Genomic DNA, 25,110 nt, shown 5'->3' with positions numbered 1-25,110 from the left:
CTCGACACACGCGTTCAATGCCAATTCGAAATCCAGATTGGATTATTGAGGCGCAAGAAGCACGTAAGAAGAAATAAAGATGACACAAACATAACTGGAAAATAAAAACAAATATTGTCACATACCACTTATTTATTATTAAAACTTACATTAAAGTATTATTAAAGTAATACTTTATTAAAGTAAACTTACATTAAAGTAATGTACCTAGGTTTCATAATGGCCTAGGCTTACATTACTTTAATGTAAGTTTTAATAATAAATAAGTGGTATGTGACAATATTTGTTTTTATTTTCCATTATGGAGAAATACCACAACATCTCCTCAAACACAATCAAGTATACAAACATAACTATACTTTCTTTTCTCCTTTTATAGTAGTAGCTATGGTTTGTGTTCAATTCTATATTTGTGTCTTCAATTTTGCAAAATTTCAATATTTTCATTTTTAACAAAGTCATTTTTCATTGTTCATTGCACCGGTAAGGGCATTTGTGCAGAGAGAAAAAGAGAAAGAAACGAGTGAGAGCGAGGAGGAGAATGAGAAGATTTAGAACGGAAAGAGTGAGGAGAAGTGGATGGAAAAGAGGGAGAAGAAGAATAAGGGGAAAAGAAGGAGGAGAAGGTGAAGGAGGAATGAGAAAAAGATTAAAAAGAAGGAGGAGAAGGTGAAGAAGGAGGAATAGGAGAAGAAAGAGGAGAAGGTGAAGAAGGAGAAGGTGAAGAAGGAGAACAAGAAGAAGTAAGGCTTATTATTTCTCAAAATTCACGTAATATTGTTTGAAGACCATCAAAATATTTTATCGTCTTATCTGTCTCAACTTCCGCTGAAATATATATTTAAAATACATAGAAATATATTTTCAATTACTTCTTTTATATTATTTTTTTATTATTAATAATACTTTTTTAGATTAATTTTTCCATTTTAAAACAAGTAATGAGTTTGTACTTCTCGCACACATTTTGTGTTTGAGAACACTCACGGAGAAAAGTTTTCTTCTGATATTGATAAATTTGAAGTTGTAGAGTATAATAGTAGCTTCAGTTTCTAGTGTAATAGTAGTTCTAGTAACAGTATAGTGTATATTTATGTGATATTGAATTCCTGGGCTGACTACCTTTAGGATATAATTCAATTATCTTCTGACTTATTTTAGTTTATCAATGTATATATAGAAATATATTTTCAATTACTTCTTTCATATTATTTTTTTATTATTAATAATACTTTTTTAGATTAATTTCTCCATTTTAAAACAAGTAATGAGTTTGTACTTCTCGCACACATTTTGTGTTTGAGAACACTCACGGAGAAAAGTTTTCTTCTGATATTGATAAATTTGAAGTTGTAGGGTATAATAGTAGCTTCAGTTTCTAGTGTAATAGTAGTTCTAGTAACAGTATAGTGTATATTTATGTGATATTGAATTCCTGGGCTGACTACCTTTAGAATATAATTCAATTATCTTCTGACTTATTGTAGTTTATCAATGTAAATTAATAATTAATCCTATTCTATAAAACTAATTTACATTATCTAGCATGTTTACTTGAAGCTACACAATTTTTCCAACAAATCCGTCTAAATTGATTAAAAAATAGCTGGTGAATGCAGCACTTCTAGAGGCTTTAATGTTCCAAGAAAATGTTTAACTGTTATTTTTATTCTTTTTTCTATTTATTTTATTTATATATTTTCAATTTTATTTATTTATCCATTACTATAATCTTTTTTGTTCTAATCTTTTCCATACTGTAATCATCTTGTTCAAAAGAACAATTTCATTCTTCCCAAACAGGTTCTGTAACCTATGGGTTATTTCCAATTATTTCATTTTATTTGTATATTTATTCATTATTGATTTATTGTTAATGCAAGTTTGATTTATTGTAAACTGTAGCCTATGTATATTGCTATAATGCTAAAAATTCGATTTAGATTTGACTTGAATTGTACAATTGATTGTAGATTACAAAACTAATAATTTTTTCAATGTATTATTTTACGGAAATAAATTTTATTTGAATTTGAATTTGTTTTTTTTTCAATTCAGAACCTGACAAGAACTTAGCTTATTTTTAAATTTACAAATGCCTGTTATGAAAGATTTTTCATTACTCGCTCATTTACAAGGCCAAGAGTCATCAATATAAATAATTATTTTTGTATAACAGATTTATACATACTGTATAACAGTTATAGGCCTACTGATATAATAGAGAATCTAGCAATGATTTTGTTCAAATTGGTGTGAAATAGGTTGGAATGTTGCATTTCAAGATACGAGCAGCACTCATGAGAATAGCTTTGTCCCTTTTCTAGCATTCAATAACGTAGTAGCCAAATATACTTTGTCGTGTCTTGGTTGGAACGTGACTCATTGTTCCAGAACCAGAAATCATGAATGGAGACAGAGGTTTTTGTCATTTCTTTCTCCCTCCTTTTTGTTGCTCACTTGTAGCAATGGTCAATTGGTGGGGGAGACACTTCTAGACTTCCAATATGTCTTTACTCCTCCAAACGAACTCTCTCCAGCGCTGAATCTGTCATAGTGGGAAGTGGCGGAACTAAAATACGAAATTTCAGAGGTGTACAGTAGAATCTTAAATAATATCAAAATCAAAAAATCAAAATCAAATCATTTATTGTCACACAACATTAAAATGTTACAACAACGTCATTAATAACACAGAAACATCAGTTTAAAAATCTATTATAAAGAAATCTTCAACTTTCATTTACTAATACTTTTTTAAATATTTACAGTAACTATTAAAGCTCATTTTTTGATATTTTCAGGCAAAGAGTTATAAAGTTTTATTAACATGTATTGCCAGTTTTTTTGGGAACTTGTACACTGGCTATACTCGACTCTTATATTATTCCTATTTTTAGTGTTATGTTGGTGTATACTACACCTGGAGTTGGTAGCACTGGCTGCTACGAGTGGTGTACTCGAAAGTTCGTCTGTCTGTTTTTGTGAATTATGTAGTTATTTTGCGAGTCTTACCCTCTAAGTGAGTGATTTTTAAATATTTGGGAAGTGATTCTACGAGTGCATTAATAGTTTTGCCTGAAGAGAGACGTAACTTAAGTCTAATTGCTGATAATTACTTCCTAACCTACAAGAAAGAGACAAGGAAGCCGGTGATTGTGAGTTGGTTGGAGCGGATTGAACTTTGACCTCCCTGAAACAAACTTGAGGGATGAAATTGTACCACCTGTAATAAGAATCTTGTTTGACGTCGGTACCAAGTAACACGTTGTAGTGAGGCTGCTCAAAGGAATATTCAGTGGCCTGAACCCAAAGCTGGGTGTGCAACAATATCTAATACCGTGTTGCTTGTTCAATGATTATTGCGTCCACCTATCTATTGAAAATGAACTTTTGAATGAGATGAAAAATATAATAATTCGTGTACATCGGACATTGTTGGTTTCTCTGCACTGTCAATATCAATATTTTGTTACATTGAACCAATAACAACTTATTCGATCTGAAGTGTCTGTGTGGATGAATGATATACCGATTGAGATACCCAGTTGGATCTAATGATACGGAACTAATTTCTTGCTTGATGATGATGAGTAATCCTTGCTGCAGAACGAAGAGAGTCAACCCTGCTGCGTGATTCCTTGCTTGGTGCACATTTAGACTCCTTATCAGACTTTCACTGAGATATATCATCTTCAACATTCTAGTGATAAGATTTTATTTGTTTCTCTAGCCGATTAATCTTCTTAATCCTTCCCTTTACTAGCGTTAAACTTGTTTGTTTTGAAGAGCTCTCTCATTAATCTTTTTTTTTCTTCTTAAAATATTATTGTCAGCATACCGCACAGAATTCTGAACTTATAATTTAAATCATCATATTCATGATTAATGAATAGAAATAATCAATTCATGACATAATTCCAATAATATTCATACTTTATTATCAATTGAATACTTAATATCAAAAGGATTTTTACACTCTTTACTCTTTTAGTTTACGTCGTACACTATAAACAACTAGTCTACCTACTCTCTAGTACATGTAGAATATTTTCAGTCTTACAGTAAAATTTTCTTGATTTTTTTTCTTCAACTACACAATCACTTTATTATCAGAACCTCATATTGAACGAGTCAGGGGATAGGGAGGAATGGCTGAAGGGGTTGAGTTTATTGTTGGAAAGACTAACAAGGGCAACCCTAAATTGACCTTTCAAAGTTTTACTTACAGAAAAACAGTTGCTAATTCATTGGGGAACATAAATTGGCGTTGTCTGTCAAAGACATGTAAGGCTACTCTTAAAACTGATAGAAATATTAAAAAAATAGTAGATATGAGCCAATCTGATTCTCACAATCATTCTCCTCCTTGTGATGGAACAACGAGGTTAAACGACGACTCTGCAGATGAGGATTCCGTTTGCGATGACCATTCACATGTTGCATCAAATATTAGTGTGATGTCAGCTGCAATGTCTTCCACCCCTATATCTCATGCCAATGAAACTGAACTCCCTGTTGTATCTGAATTACACAACCAGGTGTCTTCAGAGTGTGTAGAGCCTGATAGGATAAATAAATCTGTTTCTCAGGATGTTTGCGTTGGCTGTTTTCATCTTATTGAGAAGTTAATGATTGAGAATCATAATCTGGTTGCGGAGAATTCTCGTCTATGGGTACAATGGAATGCTGCTGTTGACCGTTCCATAATGAATGAAAAATTGATAATGGATCTTCAAGATAAAACGTTTAGGGATTTTGGTGCTCAAACGGAGGAGATGAATGTGCGCTTGAACGAGGTAATTGACGTCGAGCAACATATCGGTACGGATTGTTGTTCTGTTGATGTAGTGCAGGGGGAGGGTACATGTTCGGAGAAAAGGCTCTTTCTCAATAGGATTTCTGATTTACAGTCTGATTTGGAGAAAAATAGGTGTTTGATATTAGATATGAAGACTAATGTTGGGAAGGCCAAGTCAGTACTGAACAGTTTTCTTAATGCTTGTTCCATGATGAGCTCAGTTTTTAATGGAGTAGGAACTTATAGAAACAATTATCAGATTGAAAATGTTTCTCCTGATAATGACATTCTTGTTGAAGACTCTTCAAGTGTTTGGCTGTGGGGTGACAGCCATGTGAAAGGCATAAGGGAGTTGATGGATAGGAAGTCAGCCTCTAAGCTCAAGTTCAAGTCATTGATTTCTACTAGCGCACCGATTAATTATATCATGGATGGTATTTTGTCATCATTTGAGCTTGGCACAATGAAACAAGATGATACTGTTGTTCTTATAGGGGGAACAAATAGCTTTAATGACACCTCTACGGAGATAGACATTTATAATTGTATAATGAAGCTCCGTAAACTAGTTAGTACTCTGAGGAACAATAAGTTAGGGCTGATTCTTTCGACAATACCATACAGGTATGATCTTGCAGTGGGGTCGCATATGAACAAGTGTATAGAGTCTTTTAATGAAGCTGTTTGTTCAATTTCCCAAGAGTTTTCTCTGAGTATGCTAAACATATGGAGCTACCAGGCGAGATTTCACACTCGGCATGGGCTGCATCTTAATAGGCATGGGAAAATAAGACTTGCAAATGAGTTATTGAATTTACTATCAGGATCTACTCAGACGTATGACGTGGCCCCAGTCTTGTCAATCAAATCAGCTTCTTTTTCAAGCAATGATTGTTCATTTGTTGGTGTTGAGAGTTGTAATAATTTGTCAGGTTTGATCACAGGTGGAGTTTGTGAGATGAGTTTGAATTCAAATCCAGTCTTACAGATACCAGTCATTACGAAGCCCAGGTCTTTTTTAGAAGAAGTAAAGCACATAGAAATCCATGTATAGAGTATATTGTTGACTCAGGTAATCAAGTTAAATATAAAAATGATCAGAATTACGACAATTTTGATACTATTATTTTCCATTGGAACGTTCAAAGCATCAGAAATAAGCTTGACTCTGTTGAATATCAACTTAAAGACTTGAATGTGGACATTGCTTGTATAGTTGAAACATGGTTGGAGTCAGAGGAGGTTGACTTGTATGGAATTAATGGCTTTTCAATTGGGAATGCTTATTGTAGGGTCACCAGGAAACATGGGGGGTGCCTGATCTATGTGAAAAATGGACTAGATTTTGAACGGCTTGAAAGCATAAATCAGATGTCAATAGAGATGGTTTTAGAGGCGACAGCTATCCATTTAGTGCATTCAAATACAATAGTTTTAGCTTTATTTAGACCAAACTCTGAAAATAATAATTTTAACATATTCCTGGATAGACTAAGTTGTATATTGGAACATGTCTTGAAATATGCCAATAACATAATTTTATGTGCTGATTTCAATTATGATTTTATAAGCAATGACAATAATATTAAGGAATTGAAGGACTTATTTGTTTCTTTTGGATTGACGATTAGTTATAACAATATTACCAGACCTAATTCATCTAATGGGGGAACCTGTATTGACAATATCATCACTACCATCAGAGAAGGTTCTTTTACATGTGGGGTTGAAAAGACATGGTACTCAGATCATTGGGCTCTCACATTTAAAACAAGATTATTTTCAAAACATTCAGGAAGCAATTGCACAGAAACCAAAACTATTCGACACATCAACAGTGACAGTATTATACATTTTCAAAATTTGCTACATAAAATAAATTGGACGGACCTATATAGAGATGGCAATCTAGAACTAAAAACCTCCTTTTTCCTGAGTACACTCAAGAATATTGTGGATTTGACATTTCCATTGAAGACTGTAAAATTAAAGACAACAGCTCCTAAGCCAGGCAAAATCTATAGTGTTGAATTAATGAATATCAAGAATATGTGTGATCTGCTCTATGATGTTTATCTTAATACTGGTGATAATGAAATAAAGATTCTGTATAAAATTAGAAAAAAGGAATTCAAAGACATGTTAGTGACTCTAAGGAAGACACAAAATGACAAAAAAATTATTGAATCCAAAAACAAGAGCAGGGCAATTTGGGGTATAATTAAAAAACTGAGTAAATCCAAGTCAATGATTAAAAAAGGCTCACTAAACTCAAATCAGTTCAACAAATTCTTTACAGAAAACATAGATAAAATTGTAGCTGAAGTTGAAAGTAAAAGTTGCAGTCATAGTGCAATGGACTTTTTGAGAGCTGGTTACTGTGCGCCCACGTCCAGATTTGAATTTGAATTAGTTGAAACAGATAACATAATTAATATACTCAAGAAAATGAAGGGGAGTAATAGTGCAGACGTCTATGACATTAGTCCTAGGATGCTTAAACTCAGTCTTGATTATATTATAGATCCTCTTACACACTTAGTTAATAGTTCAATCCTTGAAGGTGTTTTTCCACAAAGCTTGAAGATGAATAAAGTTCTGCCCATTTATAAAAAAGGCTGTAGATCAGATTATAATAACTTTAGACCTATTAACATAACCACTACTGTTTCAAAAGTACTTGAAAAGGCTCTAAATGATCAAATTGTGGATTACTTCGAAAGAAACAATCTTTTCAACAATTCTCAGTTTGGATATAGGACTGGGAGAAATACGGTTAGAGCTGCAATTGATCTATGCAGGGATTGTCTGAATTCTTTGGAAAACAAGAAATTTACTCAGACTAAATTGTTTGACCTGTCAAAAGCATTTGACACTGTATCGCACAAATTGTTGCTAGATAAGCTTGCATTTTATGGCTTCCAGGAAAGATCTTTGAGACTGGTAGATTCTTATTTGGGGGATCGATTCCAGAAGGTTGTTTTTGAGGAATCTGAGTCACAGTATCTACCTGTCTCCCATGGCGTGCCTCAGGGTTCTATTTTAGGGCCTATTTTGTTCATCGTCTATATAAATGATCTACCAACAATTGTAAACCCTCCAGCCAAAAGCTATTTGTTTGCGGATGATCTGTGTGTTTTTCTGAGCTTTCCCACAGTAGTTTCATTGAGTCAAGCTTCCCAGGACTTGGCTGATTCGATCGAAAGCTGGTGTAATTCAAATTTATTATGTGTAAACTCTGATAAAGTTCAGAACTTGACTATCAGTTATAATAGAAGACTGACTATGAATGAGGAGAAAGAGGCAAAGTTTCTGGGCTTCACACTTGACACTTGCCTTAGTTGGTCCCAGCATATTGACATTGTTGCTAGCAAGCTGAATAAGGGAGTCTTCTTAATTAGAAAACTGAGGTCATATGTCAGTTTGGATGTTTTAAAGGTGATTTATTATGCTCACATCAATTCTCATCTGTCATATGGCACCATACTTTGGGGTTCCAGAGCTTACAGTGGTAGACTTTTTAGAATATAGAGAAAGGCTATCAGACTGATTTGTGGGCTTTCTAAGCGAGCACAGTGTGATGAGCATTTTAAAATTCTGGGAATATTGACTCTACCTTCAATATTTGTTCAACAGAGCCTTATTTATGTTAAGGAGAATTTGGAGAAGTTTGTGGAGCAGGGGGTAGTTCATAGCCATAACACTAGAAATAGGGGTAATTTGACTACTTATCGGTATACCTATTCTAGTACACAAAAAACATTTCTATTTTTATCAATAAAATTGTTTAATTCACTCCCTGAAGATCTTAGAAATATGGAGAATGGAACTTTTAAAATTCATATGAAACGTTTCTTAGCAGCTAACCCTTTAAACAAGATTGAAGATTTTTATACATTAGCTAGGAATATTCGGTTATAAGTTGAAAATCAGGTGACATATTATCATAGGGTACTGATAGTGTAACTTACTGATGTAATATATTTTTATTTTGTATCATGTTGTATATATTTGACACTTGTATTGTATCTGATGACCTCAGATATTGCTGCAATAAAGATTCTATTCTATTCTATTCTACTAGAGTTAACATCATATTGATTTTCAGTTTTCTTCACTGAAATCAAGCATGACAATACATACAAAGATGGCAGAGTTAATAGTCCGAGCTCAATAAATAATAATTTGCATGGATTACGAGGAGCCTTGTGGCAAATTATTCTCACTGCTTTCTTTTGACATTAAAGCTGGCCACTGATGAGCGTTCCAACAAGCCAAATGGCACGGTAGCGTGCCATTGGAACGACGTGAATGGTGAATCGCGCTCGTATTTTGGTGGAGCGACGAGGCTCGATGGAATTCCAACCGGTTGAAAATCCATCGCGCCACGCCAAACCTACGTCACTCAAACTCCTCGTGAATGGGGAATCTCGATGGCATGCTGGAACGACGGAACGACCGTGAATGTGGAAACCTGTGGGTTGTCCCGTCTCAGTGCGTGTCAGACCGTTGACTTGGAAGGATAGATTGCTTTTTTGCTCTTGTTTTGTTCTTGTGTTGTTGTGTTCTCATGAGTTCGAACCGGGATTTTGTAATCTCTGTGATCGAGATGTACAGGGGTCATACCTGTTTGTGGAAAATAACAGACCCTGGTTACCATGACAAGGTAAAAAGGAACGCTGCTCTGGAGATGATCCTTGAATTTTTTAAAACTGTTGATCCCACAGCTACAAAAGATGTAGTTACTAAGAAGCTCAACTCGATGAGATGCTCATTTCGGAAGGAAATGAATAAGGTTAGTTGTTATTATCAAGTATTTCTGTGTTTTATCGTTTGTATCTCTGTAACTAGAGTCGCTACTAGAGTTGTTGGTTAGGCCTATTAGCATTTTATAATTACAAAATTACCCAATAGTTTTAATGAATATACAAAATGTTAATATTGTTGGTTAGGCCTATTAGCATCTTATAATTACAAAATTACCCATTATACAAAAGCATTATGTGAAATACAAATCTATATAAATATCTACATTATTGAAAGAATTTTATTGATTTTTGTATTCAACATATCTACCCCTGAATCTACCCATATATCTACCCCAGGTTTCAGGAATAATTACTCCCAATCTCTGCGGTGATATCGCTGTGATGAACTTCAGCTCTTCATAGTTCATCCCGGTGGCCAAGAAACGTAGAGTTGCAGCCAACCTCTCATGGGGAGTAATGCACTGTCTCATGACTGTATCTTTCTTTGTAATCATCGGTGTTACCAAACGAAGTAAATGGTTGTAGGTATATTCATCCATACGCAAATAATTCTTCCAGTCCGAAGGTTCGACACTAAGATCTTGAAATAAATTCAGATGCGTGTGATTCCGCCTATTCGAAAATAAACGTTTCACCCATTTCCGTTTGGGTTTTTTCTTTTTACGTACAAACACACAGCTGTTGAAATCAGGAGAAGTTCCTCGTCCATACTTGATCACAAACCATCAACTACTGGAGTGATGGAATGGAGTGCTCATGAATTGACCCACAAAATATTTACGGATTTGGATCGTTCCAGCTGGAGTGACATCGCGCCGCGCCACGCCGTTTGGAACGCTCGTCAGAACGCTTCACATAATGCTTTTGTATAATGGGTAATTTTGTAATTATAAGATGCTAATAGGCCTAACCAACAATATTAACATTTTGTATAATCTACGTAAAAGGAAGATGCCCTTGTTGATTTTTTTTATAAATATATGTTAGCCTATATGACATTTCCAAGTCAGGTTAGTATCAATTCTCACGCCAAGAAACTTAGGCTTAATTGAGTTTATGTCATTAATTTTTCTGTCAAAGCCCAAAGTTATATCCTCTGTTTTTGTGGAATTAATGCTCAGATTGTTTGCTGCACACCAATCTTCAATTTTAGAGGTATTATTCAATGTGTTAGAATACAAATGATCCTTATTCTTATTAGCCACTTTCAAACCTAAGTCATCTGCAAACAAATACGAAGCACTATCGTCATTACAAGAATCAATAATAATATTTGGCAAATCATTAATATAAACAATGAATAACAGTGAACCAAGAATGGAACCTTGTGGCACACCGTATTTGACTATTCCACCTCTATAATACTCGCCAATTTTTTAAAACATACTGTACGGTACTCTTTTTATAAGATAGGAATAAATAAGGTCAACAGCCAATTGATTAAAACCGTAATAAGATAGTTTATGACATAATATAGTATGAGTAATATAATAAACAACAATTTTGGTGTAGTGCACTATACGGTATTTATGGGCTTCTGACAATTAAGTTAGTTAGGTTTGGTATGGGTTGTGTAGGTTATTAAAATCCATACAGTACCGTACTGATCAATGTTTATCACAAAAGTCGATGTAGCCTATATTATTTTACTCCCACAGGTTGCAGTGTATGAGCTTTTCTAGAAGTGACGTGAATTTTAAATTAGTATGAACAAACCAGATTTTTTAATGATCTTTCCAAGCGATCAATTGATTACTGTAGATTCATAAATTTGAAAAAAGGTGCACAGTATTTTATTGCCATTTGAAAAGATATTCATCTGAAAAAGAACTACCTATTTAAATCATGAAGATTTATTGACAGACACCCATATAGGGCACTTTTTTAGAAATTTCAAGCAATAGGAAGTTTATAATTGAGCAGGATATAGGCCTAGTTTACTAAAGCACAGTTCCAAGTAGAATTTAGTTATGTTACTCTTTATGCTCAAGTTACCTACTCGTGTAAAAATATTTGTTGTAGGTACGGTATGGAGTTGACTTGACTTGAATTCCATATCAATTGTTTGTTTTATTCTGATTTGTATATTCAGATTAATGATTTACCTAGTGTATAAATTAAAATGGACATACCTAACCTACATAATATTTGGACAATTCAAGACAAAATTAGGAAATTGAAGAAGTTCTAGGCAATAGCCTGTTTTTTCTCCACCAACTATTGTATTGTTTGCTCTATCCAATAAATGAATAAGAATTTTAAATACATTAGCATCCTTGCACTCTAATCCCAACCTACAAATTTGACTAACCTTTCATTTACTTTAAATGGTTTTTGTGTATTATTATAAAAAATCACATCATTTCTATTCTTTACTTTTACTACTCTATTGGAATATTTCGTCTTCTGAATAAAAACCTGAATAAATGTTACATTTTATGGCCAACATTGGAGTCTTTCACCAAATCTCTATAGGTTACGTGATTTCAATAGTTACCTAACTGAAAGCTTCAGTTGTGAATTGTAATCCTTGCTGTCCAATTTCTACAAAATTTAATTGCTGGCACAATTTAAATAGGCTTAATTGAATCACGCAACATAAAAAATTGAGCTTATTAGATAAACTTTAGCTTTACTGTATTTGTATTATACACTAGCCTACCTTTAAAAAATGCATTTAAGAAAGAATAAGTGTAAAAATAAATAAATCAAATCTCAACAGACTGCATAAACTATAAACATTCTATTATAGAAGATTAAAAAAAAAAACAAACTAGTTTTACCTTCAAGAACAGCTCAAGACCGGCTATTACAGCAATATTTGCAAAAAGATAGTTCTACATTCACTTTTAAATATTTTAGATAAGAAACTCAATTATCACATTCAAAAAACACTCAACAGTATACTAAATAAAATTACATTTTCATCTCATAATAAGGTCTTAACAAAACATAAGACTGGAAGGTGTAGATCAGTTAGTAAAGCTTGTATAATAATAAATTTATTCAAATCAAAACAGTACTTCTATAGTAATTTAAAAATGGAACAGGTACTACATGTTACAGAGTAACAGAGTATTAGAACAGTTTATTAACCTCCTTGGAACAGTTAACAGTATGATCGAGATGGTAATGACAAAATCATATAAAAATATAATGGTTGATATTTTGACGGTTGAATAAATTTATTTGAATGGACAAAATAAATTGAAGTTGAATGATTGATTATGCTAAGGATTTTGATATGAAATTTTTACAATGTGACACCAAAGTTCACCATCGAATCTCGCTACAATTAGGCGCGCTCTGTATCAGCTACCGTCTATAGAAGGCATTGACAAGACAGATCGGCAACGTTGTTCTGCTATCTTTCTCCACTGTGATTATAACGTGGACTTCACTATAGTCATTATTACTCGTAATTACATAATTTTATCTTGAATCTATGATCTTCTGGAAAATAATATCGTACAATAAAAAAACTACTGTAGGCGTACTCGCTTCGGACCCGAGGATAGAGGTTCTACATCCACATTCCCCCATGTGGGGGCAATGGGTTCAATGTAATATTTGATGATCTTTGCGCAAAAGTTATTTAATGTTTGAATCTTGTGTCTTGTGTATTGCAGTTCAATGCCGCACGAAATAGTGTATCCTCAGGGCTGCAGGCCAGTTGACGACAGCTTGGGAGCAGATGAGCTCATTAGGCGACTCAAGGTAATTCATCTTCATCTAAACTATGATTTTTATTTTAAGATTTGTTTGTAGGAAGCAGTTTAGGTCCTTCAACTCGATTTTTCCCTCATCCAATATCAACTGTCTGTCTGTAGTTTTCTGCTCGTAAGCAGGTCCTTCTATATGGCAGCAGCCCTCCACTCTCTTCTATTTTCTGCCAGTCGCTTCGTTGTATAGTAGCTCATCCCCTCCTTGATGTCGTCCAACATTTTGTATCTTCTTCTCCCTCTTCCTCTTCTTCCCTGAATGGTCCCCTCCATGGCATCCACCAACAAGCATTGCCGTCTCATCCAATGTCCCAGCCATCTCCTCTTTCTTCCCTTTATCACATCCAGCAGACTCCTTCTTTCCCCAACCCTCCTCAACACCTCCTTGTTTGTAACTCAATATCAACTGACATTACGGAATTCATTATAAACTGTTTTATTTCAGTAGGCATACTACAAGTTTTCCATGCCACGTAACTAAAGATTGTTTTTACACTCTTGTTTTAACACTAGAGTACCTTCATAACCAAAGCTTAAAAATTTCAAATTACAAGTTATACTGTAATTAGTGTAGAATAGAAATGTAGAATAGAAATGGTTTATTACTAAGATGTAAAAATGAATAAATAATTGCAAAAAAATCAAAAAATGAAAATAGATGCACTCATAATGTAAATTGTCGCATTATAATCAAAAAGATATCAATAATGCATTCCATGTTAATATCATATCAGTTGAGGTAGTGTCTGACAAATCATAGATTATAGGAATAATTATATTTCATTATTCATATAAAATTCTCACAATAACAATGACAATACTAACTTGAACAATCCATGAGCACACAGTGAGTATATAATGTATAGAATTACATTCTATACTCACTGTGAGCACATCGTTAGTATTCACAATGTCGAAAAAAGAATAACATGATTTCTCCGATTTTGAAATTAAATAAATAAAGAAATACATCAGTGAAACAAAATTCCATCTTGCCTAGTGATTTATCAGTCAATCGAGGGCATAACCATTTATAAGTAGGCCTGAACCAAGATATCAAATTAATAGAAACTATTAATTATTTATAGTAGAGTTATTATTATCATCGCATTGTTTGAAAAAAACTTAATCGTTCAGCCTGATTCAGTCACTGATTTCTAATATTTTCAAAGATCTTATTATGATGATGAAATTGCTTTCTCCTCAGTAAATTAATACTTATTAAAATGCAATGAAATAAATAATTTTCTTCGAATAAATAATTTTTGCCAGTTCTCCATAAAATTGGAGAAAAAACGTTTCCTGTCATTTGTTTTTTTTTTGCATTGAAATACAGAATTATCAATTAATATTAAGTGATTGTAATAATTGGTGCTTTTTATTGCAGACTCTGGCCCATACTCTTCAAGGGATGGGTCAGGGAATGTACCAGCAATACATACCATTGGCAATACATTTAGCAGATGATGCATTCTTACTGCATCCTAGCAGAGATGTTCAGCTTCTTATAGCATGCTGTATAGCGGACGTTCTCAGGGTGTATGCTCCAGATGCTCCTTATAAAGATCCGGAACATGTGAAGGTGAGCTGTTATATAATTCGTTATTTAATATTATGCTGAATCACTGTCAATATTGTAGAACCGCTCCATGATTAAATAAAAACGCACATAATGTTGTCAAATTCTACACAACTTTGTAACAACAACAATGTTGTCCAATTCTAAAAAATTATGTGTGTTTTTATTTAATTTTCTTCAGTATTGAATATGTTGTCTAAAGTTTCAATTGATATGTGGTTGTGATGTTTGCGTGCACAATTTATTCTATCAATAATTAATTTTTGATTTTTCTAATCTTTACTTGTTTTGTTGCATAAATTTTATTTTTCATATGTGATGGCTCCATGCAACTTTGATGCTGTTTGAATTTATTGGAATTATACTGACTACTAAATAATTGAGGCGATTACACTGTAAATTCTCATCACAAGACTTTCTTAATGTCATGAATCTTCTCAGTTTTCAATGATAAAATTGTGAATTGTTGAATTTATGTGTAGTTGATACCAATTTTTTATATTTTCGCAGACAATCTTCCTATTTATTATAAAGCAATTGTCTGGACTAAAAGATCCTAAAGACCCAGCTTTCAAGAGATATTTCTATCTTCTTGACAACCTGGCTCAAGTCAAATCATTCAACATGTGCTTCGAACTTGAGGACTGCCAGGAGATTTTTTGTCATCTTTTTACACTAATGTTTAAGATAGTAAAGTGAGTACACATTTTTTCAAATTTATTAATTTCAGATAATTAATTTAAGTACCATTTTAATGATAATTAGTGTTGTTAATATGTAGGTGTTAATAATTGTCATCTTCATCATAGCTCCCGAAAATGCTGACCAAAGCAGTGCCATTTGAATAGTATGGTTAAGAATATTTAATATCTGCATCCTTGAAATCATGCAAATTAAGTAGGTGGAACCTGTGCGGTAACAATTTCACGAGATGTATAAATGAATAATTTTAAAAATGAAATAATTATTTATCTGATGGAAATTGATAAGAAATTCTTTATTCAAATGCTAATCGATAAAATAGTGATTATTAAACAAAATCCAAAGTTAAATGCTGTAAACAATATTTGCAGTAGCCGAAGTCATCGGGGTGGTTTACAGCATTTAACTTTGGATTTTCGTTTAATAATAATTATCAATCATCAATAATTATATATCACTTTGAAAAATGTACATAATCTTGATTAACGTTGGAAATGATTGGCATACATTTTCAGCTATAGTGAAACCTATAAATTAACCACAACCTATTAATTGAGAGGCAAGTTCACTACGACAGGGCATAGTCGTGGTCCGACATCAACCATTTATATTGTATTACAAGTTATGGATAAGTCTGGAATTAAGTTTATTTCTGTTTTTATGTCACTAATCATTGCTCTTTTGAACCTGGTAAATATACTCAAGACTGAAGCTTTTTGACAATATATAATTTTCAGATGCTATTATTAACCAACTGTTGTATATTTGTTTTTCATGTTTGTTTTTTAACTATAGATACATACTACATTTGTTTCATGAATACCATTACTTTTATGTGTCATGATTTTCTCAAAACTATCCATATTCTTGTCTGTTTTCAAACAATGTTTTTGTATCCTTGTGCTCTTTTGAATACCTTATATTTGTTTTGTAATTGAAAACTATTGCTTCATTTATTTACAGTGACGAGCATTCCAGCAAAGTCAAAATATTCATGCTGGATGTTCTTTGCCCATTGATAACTGAATCCGATGTTGTAAGCAATAAGCTTTTAGATATCATCCTGATGAATATTGTGGATCCGTACAAGTCACAAAGAAAAAACGCGTATGATCTAGCGAAGAGTTTAGTAATTAAATGCTCTGACACTCTGGAGCCCTACATTCAAGCGGTAAGTTTCAAAAGTTGTTCATTGCTATAATAAAACTTAACTACACGTAAATGAACAATGATCTATTTTTAAATAAAAACAATTACCGTACTTGGAATATGCGATTTACTTTCATTTGAAGGTGAACCAACTAAATTAAATTTTCTGCATATAAAACCTCAATAATTCGTAGTTAACGGGACCAAGCGTCTATCACGAATTATGGAGGGCGAGGGATGACGAATTATCAAGGTTATGAATTGTGGTTCATTTTCATTCTTCATATTATGAGAAAAAATAATTATACATTGTTAATTATTTTATGATGAATTAGATATACGAGTATATATAGGCTATTAGTAATGGAGTGTAGTATGATCTTAAGTTTAAAATAAAGTTGACCAAATTTTTTGTAATATTTACACTTATTAATTCATTAGGTTTTATAAGTCAGGTTCAACTAGTAGTTACACAACTACATTTGCAATTAAACAACGCACGCTTGCAAACGGAATAGGAGATACACAATAATTTCGTATGGCAGTTAATGTATTTCCGGTTGGTGACCTCATCATTGAAGAATTATGCGATAACATAGTAATATAGACTATAGTAGGGCTACTGTAATATTATCTTCCCCTTTCATGGTGTATAAAAAAAAATCAGAAAATATGAAAGTTTTCTGGCTGACAAAACTTGAGCCCAAACTAAGGACCCAATTACACCAGCATATTTTTTGATAGAGTTGTCAATAATGTGTCAGATGAATAGTTCAATATAAAGTAGCTTCATCCATATAATAATAAATAGCTGTTAATATGCAATTGCTTCTGGTTAGCTTCATATATTTGTAGGTCGAAATTGAAGGATTTGAGGTTTGTTTATCCTCCTTTCAAATATCAAACCCATTTGCTTCACGCAAATAATATTCACAAATTATAAATCTGAATCATTCCAAATTTTCAAATTTTAATTAATATTTGTATAACTTCTCTTAAAGTTGAAGTTTATAGACTACATGATTTTCTCACTCAATTATATCTGTACTTGAATATTTAAATTAATACATAAATTACTATTGTTTGAAAGTCATAAGTGAAAGGCGTCATGTTGAATTTTGTAGCTGGTGTTTTCCATAATTAGTCAACTAATCTTATCAAAAAATTGCAGATGTAATGGGAAACCTATGCTATAAGGACCGAATAAACGCGGTCGCGTTTTCACTTGTTACAGAACTCACTGCCTCTTATGGGGCAGACTATACCCCAACAAATTTGGCCCTGTTTATTCGGTTCGTATAGTATGGGACTAAGAAGTAATAAGAGGTTGAAAGATAATCCATCTCCCGATTTTACTACGAGAGAACCAAAATGCATTGCTTTAGTACGAATTGAAAAGGGTATTATTAATCAAAATTTGGGAGAAATATAGTTTTGGGCTATACCTGATGTCTTCTCTCAATCATATTATATTGTAATAATGATTTGTGATTGTCAAAAAATAATAAATGGTATTCCAGGAACTGATCCTCCACTAACGAGTTATAGAGGACCGGATTATCGAGGTTAATTTTTCTTTTGACTTGATTCTTGTCCTTCTTGGATCTTCACAATTATTGTTTGTTTACAATAATCATTGATTTGTTTTTTTCAGTTCTTCAACCACGTTCTGATTCTTGGCAAAGAAGAAAAGGGTATTGCTATTTGCTCCAAAGTTTACAGCTTGATCTACGAGTTGAACAACATTTGCCCGTCGGTTCTGTCCGCTGTTCTCCCCCAGCTTGAATGTAAACTGAAATCCAATCTCGAGCAGGAGCGGCTGGAAGCGGTGGGATTACTCGCAAGAATGTTCTCTGAAAAAGACTCAAATTTGGCAAAAAGTCATCAGCCCCTTTGGAGAGCTTTTCTTGGCAGGTAATTAAATCCTTAGCAATGTCTCAATCATTTATGATTCACAAACAACTTCATGCATATAAAAATGTATGGGCTTCCTTGGGCTATTTTGGCAGTTGGGGAAATATATGTTAATGCCCACATCATAACTCAGCTCACACAACTTCATAAACAGATTTTGTTTATCTATGTCCACATACACTTAAGGTCTTTGAATCTACCTTCCGCAGTATTCGTTTCTTTGTAACTATTGATTTCAAAAAATTAGTAGACAACTAAATTTATAAATAAAAATCCAAATATCCTTTTTATAGGTAGCTATCTAAGTATCCAATGCATTTGGATAATGGCATCATAGCCGAAACATGTCGTAAGTAAACAATTTTAAAACGGGTACTTGGATTTTCATTTTTATTCCCATTCAAAAGTAGCCCTAACGAAGAAAGACAACTAAATTTAGTTATCTGATTTAAGCTGCGTCCACATTTGGGATGTCATTCGTAAGCGCGATATCTCAAATATGCTAGTATCTAAAATTGTCGTTATTTGTGTTTATTATCTAAAATTATCAACACATTTCAAATAATATTATCATATTGCCATTTAAGATCAAAAACCTAACCTCCCTATCCTTTTCTTTTACCTTTGAAACATAACTGAAAAGAACCTTTAAGGTTATGTTCCCTGTTGAATGGAAACGAATTGTAATAATTGCCAAAACCACTGATCTATCAAATAAATAATTGAGATGCTAGTTTTGGTTGCTACACCATTATTAATACTTTATCTAGTGAATGGAGTTAATAAATGAGTTGTTTTGACATTTTCAAGCAGGTATCATTCAATATACATATCTACCACAACATCGCCTTCACAATGACACACAAACTTTAAATGTTTTCTTTTTGGTCGACAAAATTCATCATTAATTCTAATTTCCATCTAATAAATTACTAGCTTCTCCTAGTAAAGAATTTTAAATTATAAATTATGTGTATATAATGCCCTGAATATACAGGGCTACTAAAAAACGATTAATTGGATTTTAAAAATTCATAATTACCAACTTACTTATTTGAAATGAATAATCTTCATACCAGTAGAAAGATGAAAATCCAAAGTTTTTTTAACAATAAATACCTTGGGCTCCCATTAGGCTGAAGTGAATTATTTTTTAGATTAATGAACCGGACAGGCGGTCAATCATTACACCACCGGGCATTGTTTTAAGACTTGGAAGCCATGTTTTGGCTACCAGTGTGGTTATTGAAATCGGCATCCAACCAACTGCCAAAATGTGGCTGCCCTAGTCTAAAAACAGTGCCCGTTGATGGAGTGGCGATTGCCTGCCCGGCTGACTGTGTCGCCTGGTTGCCTGACTGGCTACGCGTCCTGGCTGCCCAGTCTAAATGAGGTCCGAGGTATTTATTATTTAAAAAAATACTAAATAAAAAAAAAATTATTAATTTTCAATAAGTACTTTGGTAATTAGGACTTTTCAAAAACCGATGAATCTTTTGTAGTAATCCTGTATTATGGATATTCATAAATCATTACTATATATTTCATACCTACATTCTAATAGTGTAATGTGAATGACTTATGCATATTCAAAATTTCATACAATTCATACTTACAAACATAAAATACAAATTCTTTATAAAATAATGAATATTTACATAAAATATCATATTCTAAATAATATTGTTGCATCCCTCTTTAAGCAAAGCTTGTGATGAGGGATGGTGTATCTCTAGAATGTTGGATAGCATAAGATACTAATATACATCGTAATATTAATAACATAATTAGATTTTATAATTTTACATTACAATATCAAGAAAAAAAGAAAATACCATTCTCTTATGTTATTTTCATACATATGTTGCTCTTGTAATCAGCATAGGCCTAATTGAGATTCAACTATATGTTCTACATCAAAGATAAAGATCACCAATATTTAAAAATAAAACAACAAATTCTCTTCTGCTCTGTTATACTAAGTAAGATATGTATTTTAAGAATAGAATTGAGATTTACAAACAGATTTGAGAAATAAATCAAAATTAGTCTTAATTTTGTCTCCCTAATAAGTAGTGTCGAAGATACTGTCTAAAAGTTTTGAAAGTGAAAGAATAATAACAAATTGGTATACATTGGGATGCTCCAGAAACTTCAAGCAACAGACGGTTTAAAAGTCTAGGACCATAATACGCTGCATGAGCACTGGCAGCCGCTGTTCTACAAGGTGGTTCTAGCAAAAATCTCTCAGATTGTCTACGAGTAACATAGCCGCCATGAGGGGCTATAGGGAATCTATTGGGCCACGAATAGACAAAACTAGCTAGGTCAAGATCATACAAGTGCTCAATACTGAGAACATTAAATTCTTTATAGAGCAAATTTGTTGGATATCTAACCGGCTTTTTCAAGCATATTTTAATAATTTTCTTATACAATACTATAAAAGGCTTAAGAACGGTAACACCACAACCACCCCAGCCAATTATACCATATCGCACAACTGACTGCACAAGCGCAAAGAAAACCATTTCAATTTGCTCAACTGTAATAGTTATTTGTGCAACTAGTGTGCAAAGTGACAGTTTGCTGCACCGAAAGAAACGTTTACGCCCGAGCCGTAGGCGAGGGCGGAATGGCTTCTTGAGTGCTGCAGAGGAACTTTGCTCACGTATTTCACATTAAACTTTCCCTACAGTTACCATTGAATATGAAAAATGAATAATTATGGGTAAAATGATGGCTGCAATCCATCAAATGTTTGTGTGTGTGATGCTGTTATTAATAACAACCTTAACTCATTTAAAAATTAATAATCTAATTGAAGTTGAAAATTCTCAGCCAAAATTCTCATTTTTATTCATTCAAGAATCAGAAAAAATACAGATAGAACAAAAAATTCACATTAACATAGGCTACACGCCAGCAGCTTGTTGGCTGAAATGAGCTGCAAAATGGCTGAACACAACAAGATGGCTGAACCGACAAGCGCGCGACCTAGCGGGAAGAATCGTACCTAAGTTTGTTTCATCCAGCTAAAAAATTACTGAAACACGATTCAGAAATTTAGACTTTTGCTCAAATTACCGAGAAAAATGCTCAATGTAAACTGAGAAATATTTATAAAAATAACATAGACAACAGAGAATATTTATTGTAGTATTGTTATGTTTTTTATTATTTCTATTTATATGAATATCGAACGGTAATCATTTAACCTCAAAATTCGAATTTTATAGTGTATATTTGCTACTTTTCTCACTTCTTGCAGTTGGAATAATAATAATTATTATTGATAATTATTATCAATAGGAAAGAACTATTATTTATTATTAAATGATGAGAATTCGTAAATGATGATTATTTAATTATGATTTAGATGAACATTATTCTTGTTTAGGATTTCTAGATTGGGATTTTATCATAAATGTAGGGTAGCCATTGAAATGATTCTCATCTAAATCTAATCACAGTCATTGTTACCAACTTAATTTTTGTTTTCGTGCACTAATCCTCCATTTAACCCACCAACTATTTTGTGTTGCCGTGTTGCAAATCTGGAGTGCAGAAAAGATTTTTCCCGCTCTAGAGCGGAAAAGTGAATCTTTGCGTTCTGTAATCAGTGAAGAAATCGTCACTTTTCAAGGTAACTGTAGGAAAAAATATTTCTCAGTTGAACAAACTTATACAGCGTCTTCCTCAACCTAGAACATAAATATGAAATATGGTCTCTCCATTTCAAATGCTTATCAATGATTATTTCCAAGTATTCGGTGCTGTTCTTAAATATTATTATAGGACATAGACAACTATTATCATCGCATCCAGTTTCATGAAAAGCCAAACTCCCCTGGTTATCTGGCTGACCTGCTGAGGTCAAAGAAAATGACACTGCAGTAGTTTTTGCTATATTTAAACTAACTAAGTTTGAAATCTAACCAGTTTTTTGTAACTTTCAAACCCTCATTAGCTCTACAAAAAACATCTTCCCATTCTGATGCACAGAAAATAGCAACAGTGTCGTCAGCAAAAGAAAACAAAGAACAGCTCTCAAGCTCTATCTTGAGTAAGTCATTAATGTAAATCAAAAATAATATTGGACCCAGAACTGTTCCCTGTGGCACACCCATCGTAATTTCTAATTCTGAGCTCATTATACCATCAACACCAACCACCTGTGATCTACAACTGAGATAGCTTTTGAAGAAACCCAAAGACACACCTCTAATTCCAATACCTTCCAACTTTCTAAATAAAATATTGTGGTCCACTGTATCAAAAGCCTTCTGGAGATCTAAAAACACAGCTATACATTTTTCTTCCCTGTCCAGTGTTTCAATAATTCTCTTAGTAACATTATATACAGCATCAGAAGTACTTACACCCTTACGAAAACCAAATTGGCAATTAGATAAAATTTCATATTTTTCCAAGAATTCGACCAAACGAGTCTTAACACATTTCTCAATCACCTTTGACAAACATGAAAGCAGAGAAATTGGGCGATAGTTCCCTGGATCACTTTTGTTACCATTCTTATGCAAAGGAATAACAGTGGCCTTTTACAACTCGTCGGGGAAATCACCATTCAAAAAGCATAAATTTATTACTTGAGCCAGAGGAACTGAAATTATGCGAGAATTTGAACTCAGACATTTAGAAAAAATTCCATCAAATCCTGGTGCTACCCCTTTCTTCAAGTTTTTAATACACATATCAATTTCCTCTGCTATGACAGGAAAAAAGAAAAACGAATTACAAAACAATCTATTAGTTTTTTCCCTAAAAATCTTGTCCTTTACCTTAGTAATTTTTTCAGAAATTCTTCTACCAACACTCACAAAATGTTCATTGAGCTCCTCTGCTATTTCATTTACTTGATAAGATCTCAAAATGCGATTATCCTTGGTAACCAACTCTTTAATAGAACAATTAGTTTTACAAGGGGTATCTGTTGCTTCATTCACAACCTTCCATACAGCCCTTAGATTATTTCCACATTCAACTAATTTATTCTTGAAATACTGTTCCTTTAGAGTTCTCAATGCCGACTTCAGTGTTCGATTATATGATTTAAAACAATCCATCAGCTGTACATTAAATGGTTGTTTACGAACCTTAAGAGACATTTTGTCTCTTCGCCTCATACATCGAAGAATGTTTTTGATTGAAAAACATCTTCATTTAATAATAAAGCCTGAACATCCTGGGAATCAGATTCAACATCTCTGCCATATGACAACCGGCTCTTACGTTCTACACAACACATCACTGCATTGTGATCTGTGATTGCACAATTATATATAGCTGATTTGAATAGACAATGCTTACTTTTCAAAAAGATCTGATCGATACACGATTCACTTAAAACAGTACATCTAGTACTGCCATAGAGATAATTTATAAAGCAATATTCCAGAAGATTATCCAAAAATCTATTATCCACAAGAGACAAATTTTTATCATGAATATCAATATTAGTCACCAACAATTAACCTATTTTCGAAATGTGCTGTCTCATTCAGAAAAATCTCTAGAGCATCCACAAAACACGCTACATCAGTTTCTGGTGACCTATATAAAGCTGTGCAATAAAACTCCAATTCATCATACACTAATTTGAAATTCAAAACATTGGCATAATCTATATCTACTTCCAAAATATTATAATTAAGTTCATTCTTTATGTATACTACAATAATACCATCACATTTTTTATAAAATTTTGTTGGCTTTATGATTTTGTTATAGCCAGAGATATCAAATCCAGTTATATAGTGTGTGAGCCAAGACTCAGTAAAATACTATAATATCAAACGCGACATCAAGACCAGACAACAAAATACACAATTCATCAAAAATTTTTCCTTATACTCCTAATATTTAAATGAAAAAGTTTTAAATTCGAATCATTGCAAAAAAAAACTTTCACTTCGTTCAAATCACATAGATTAATTGATTCATTACTATTCATATTTTCTAAGTCATCAAGTAAATCACAAATATCCATTACAAACTTATAGAAATAAAAGGTTGAGTTACCAGTGATTTATGATTACCTTACAGCTTTGAAATATCGCTTTCATTTTTTATCACCACCACACTCTTGCTCGCTTCATCCTTTTTCACTAGAACGTTGCTGTCCCGAATCCATACAAAATCATATTTCTTTTCCATTGCGCATTTTTTAACTTCTCGGAAAAGTTGCATGACCGATGGCGAATGATGTTGGAAAGCGAGCACCCTGCTCTCAGGAAGAGCCCGCGAAATGCATTTCGATGATATTCCCGGGCCTCTATTATCTTTAATAGCAGATGATCTGAAACTGGAATGCCAAGCTTCCTTGTCTTGTCGACGCAGAAAACGAAACACAAAGGTGATTAAGGTATTTAAGGTACTAAAAGGTGATTTTGTACGGTTTGCGCCAAAAAAGTTTAGTGCGCTCCTATATGTGCGGGTATTATTTGTTCTTTA

General features: G+C 33.0%; 2 protein-coding genes across 4 annotated transcripts in view; one reads left to right on the top strand and one right to left on the bottom strand.

Annotated features, from left to right (window-relative positions):
- The window catches only part of LOC120355288, a 52,063-nt gene extending 39,501 nt beyond the window's left edge, over positions 1-12,562 (bottom strand). The window contains exon 1 of one of the 3 annotated variants that reach the window (XM_039443635.1): positions 12,354-12,562. The gene's annotated coding sequence lies outside the window, so the exon portion shown is untranslated. Of the gene's footprint in view, positions 1-11,569; positions 11,704-12,067; positions 12,234-12,353 lie in introns of those variants that run through there. The other 2 variants (XM_039443636.1, XM_039443637.1) reach the window with 2 other exon arrangements.
- A 626-nt stretch (positions 12,563-13,188) lies between these two features.
- The window catches only part of LOC111051597 (sister chromatid cohesion protein PDS5 homolog B), a gene marked incomplete in the record, with an annotated part of 199,314 nt that continues 187,392 nt past the window's right edge, over positions 13,189-25,110 (top strand). Inside the window, 5 exon segments of the mRNA XM_039443468.1 lie at positions 13,189-13,287; positions 14,680-14,874; positions 15,382-15,566; positions 16,537-16,744; positions 18,377-18,590. Coding sequence (XP_039299402.1) covers positions 13,204-13,287; positions 14,680-14,874; positions 15,382-15,566; positions 16,537-16,744; positions 18,377-18,590 — 886 coding nt within the window.

The sequence above is a fragment of the Nilaparvata lugens genome, chromosome Y (assembly GCF_014356525.2).
Source record: "Nilaparvata lugens isolate BPH chromosome Y, ASM1435652v1, whole genome shotgun sequence".
NCBI classification, from domain to species: Eukaryota; Metazoa; Arthropoda; class Insecta; order Hemiptera; family Delphacidae; genus Nilaparvata; species Nilaparvata lugens.
Note: the sequence above shows the minus strand (reverse complement) of the source record. Positions and strands in the feature narration are given on the sequence as shown.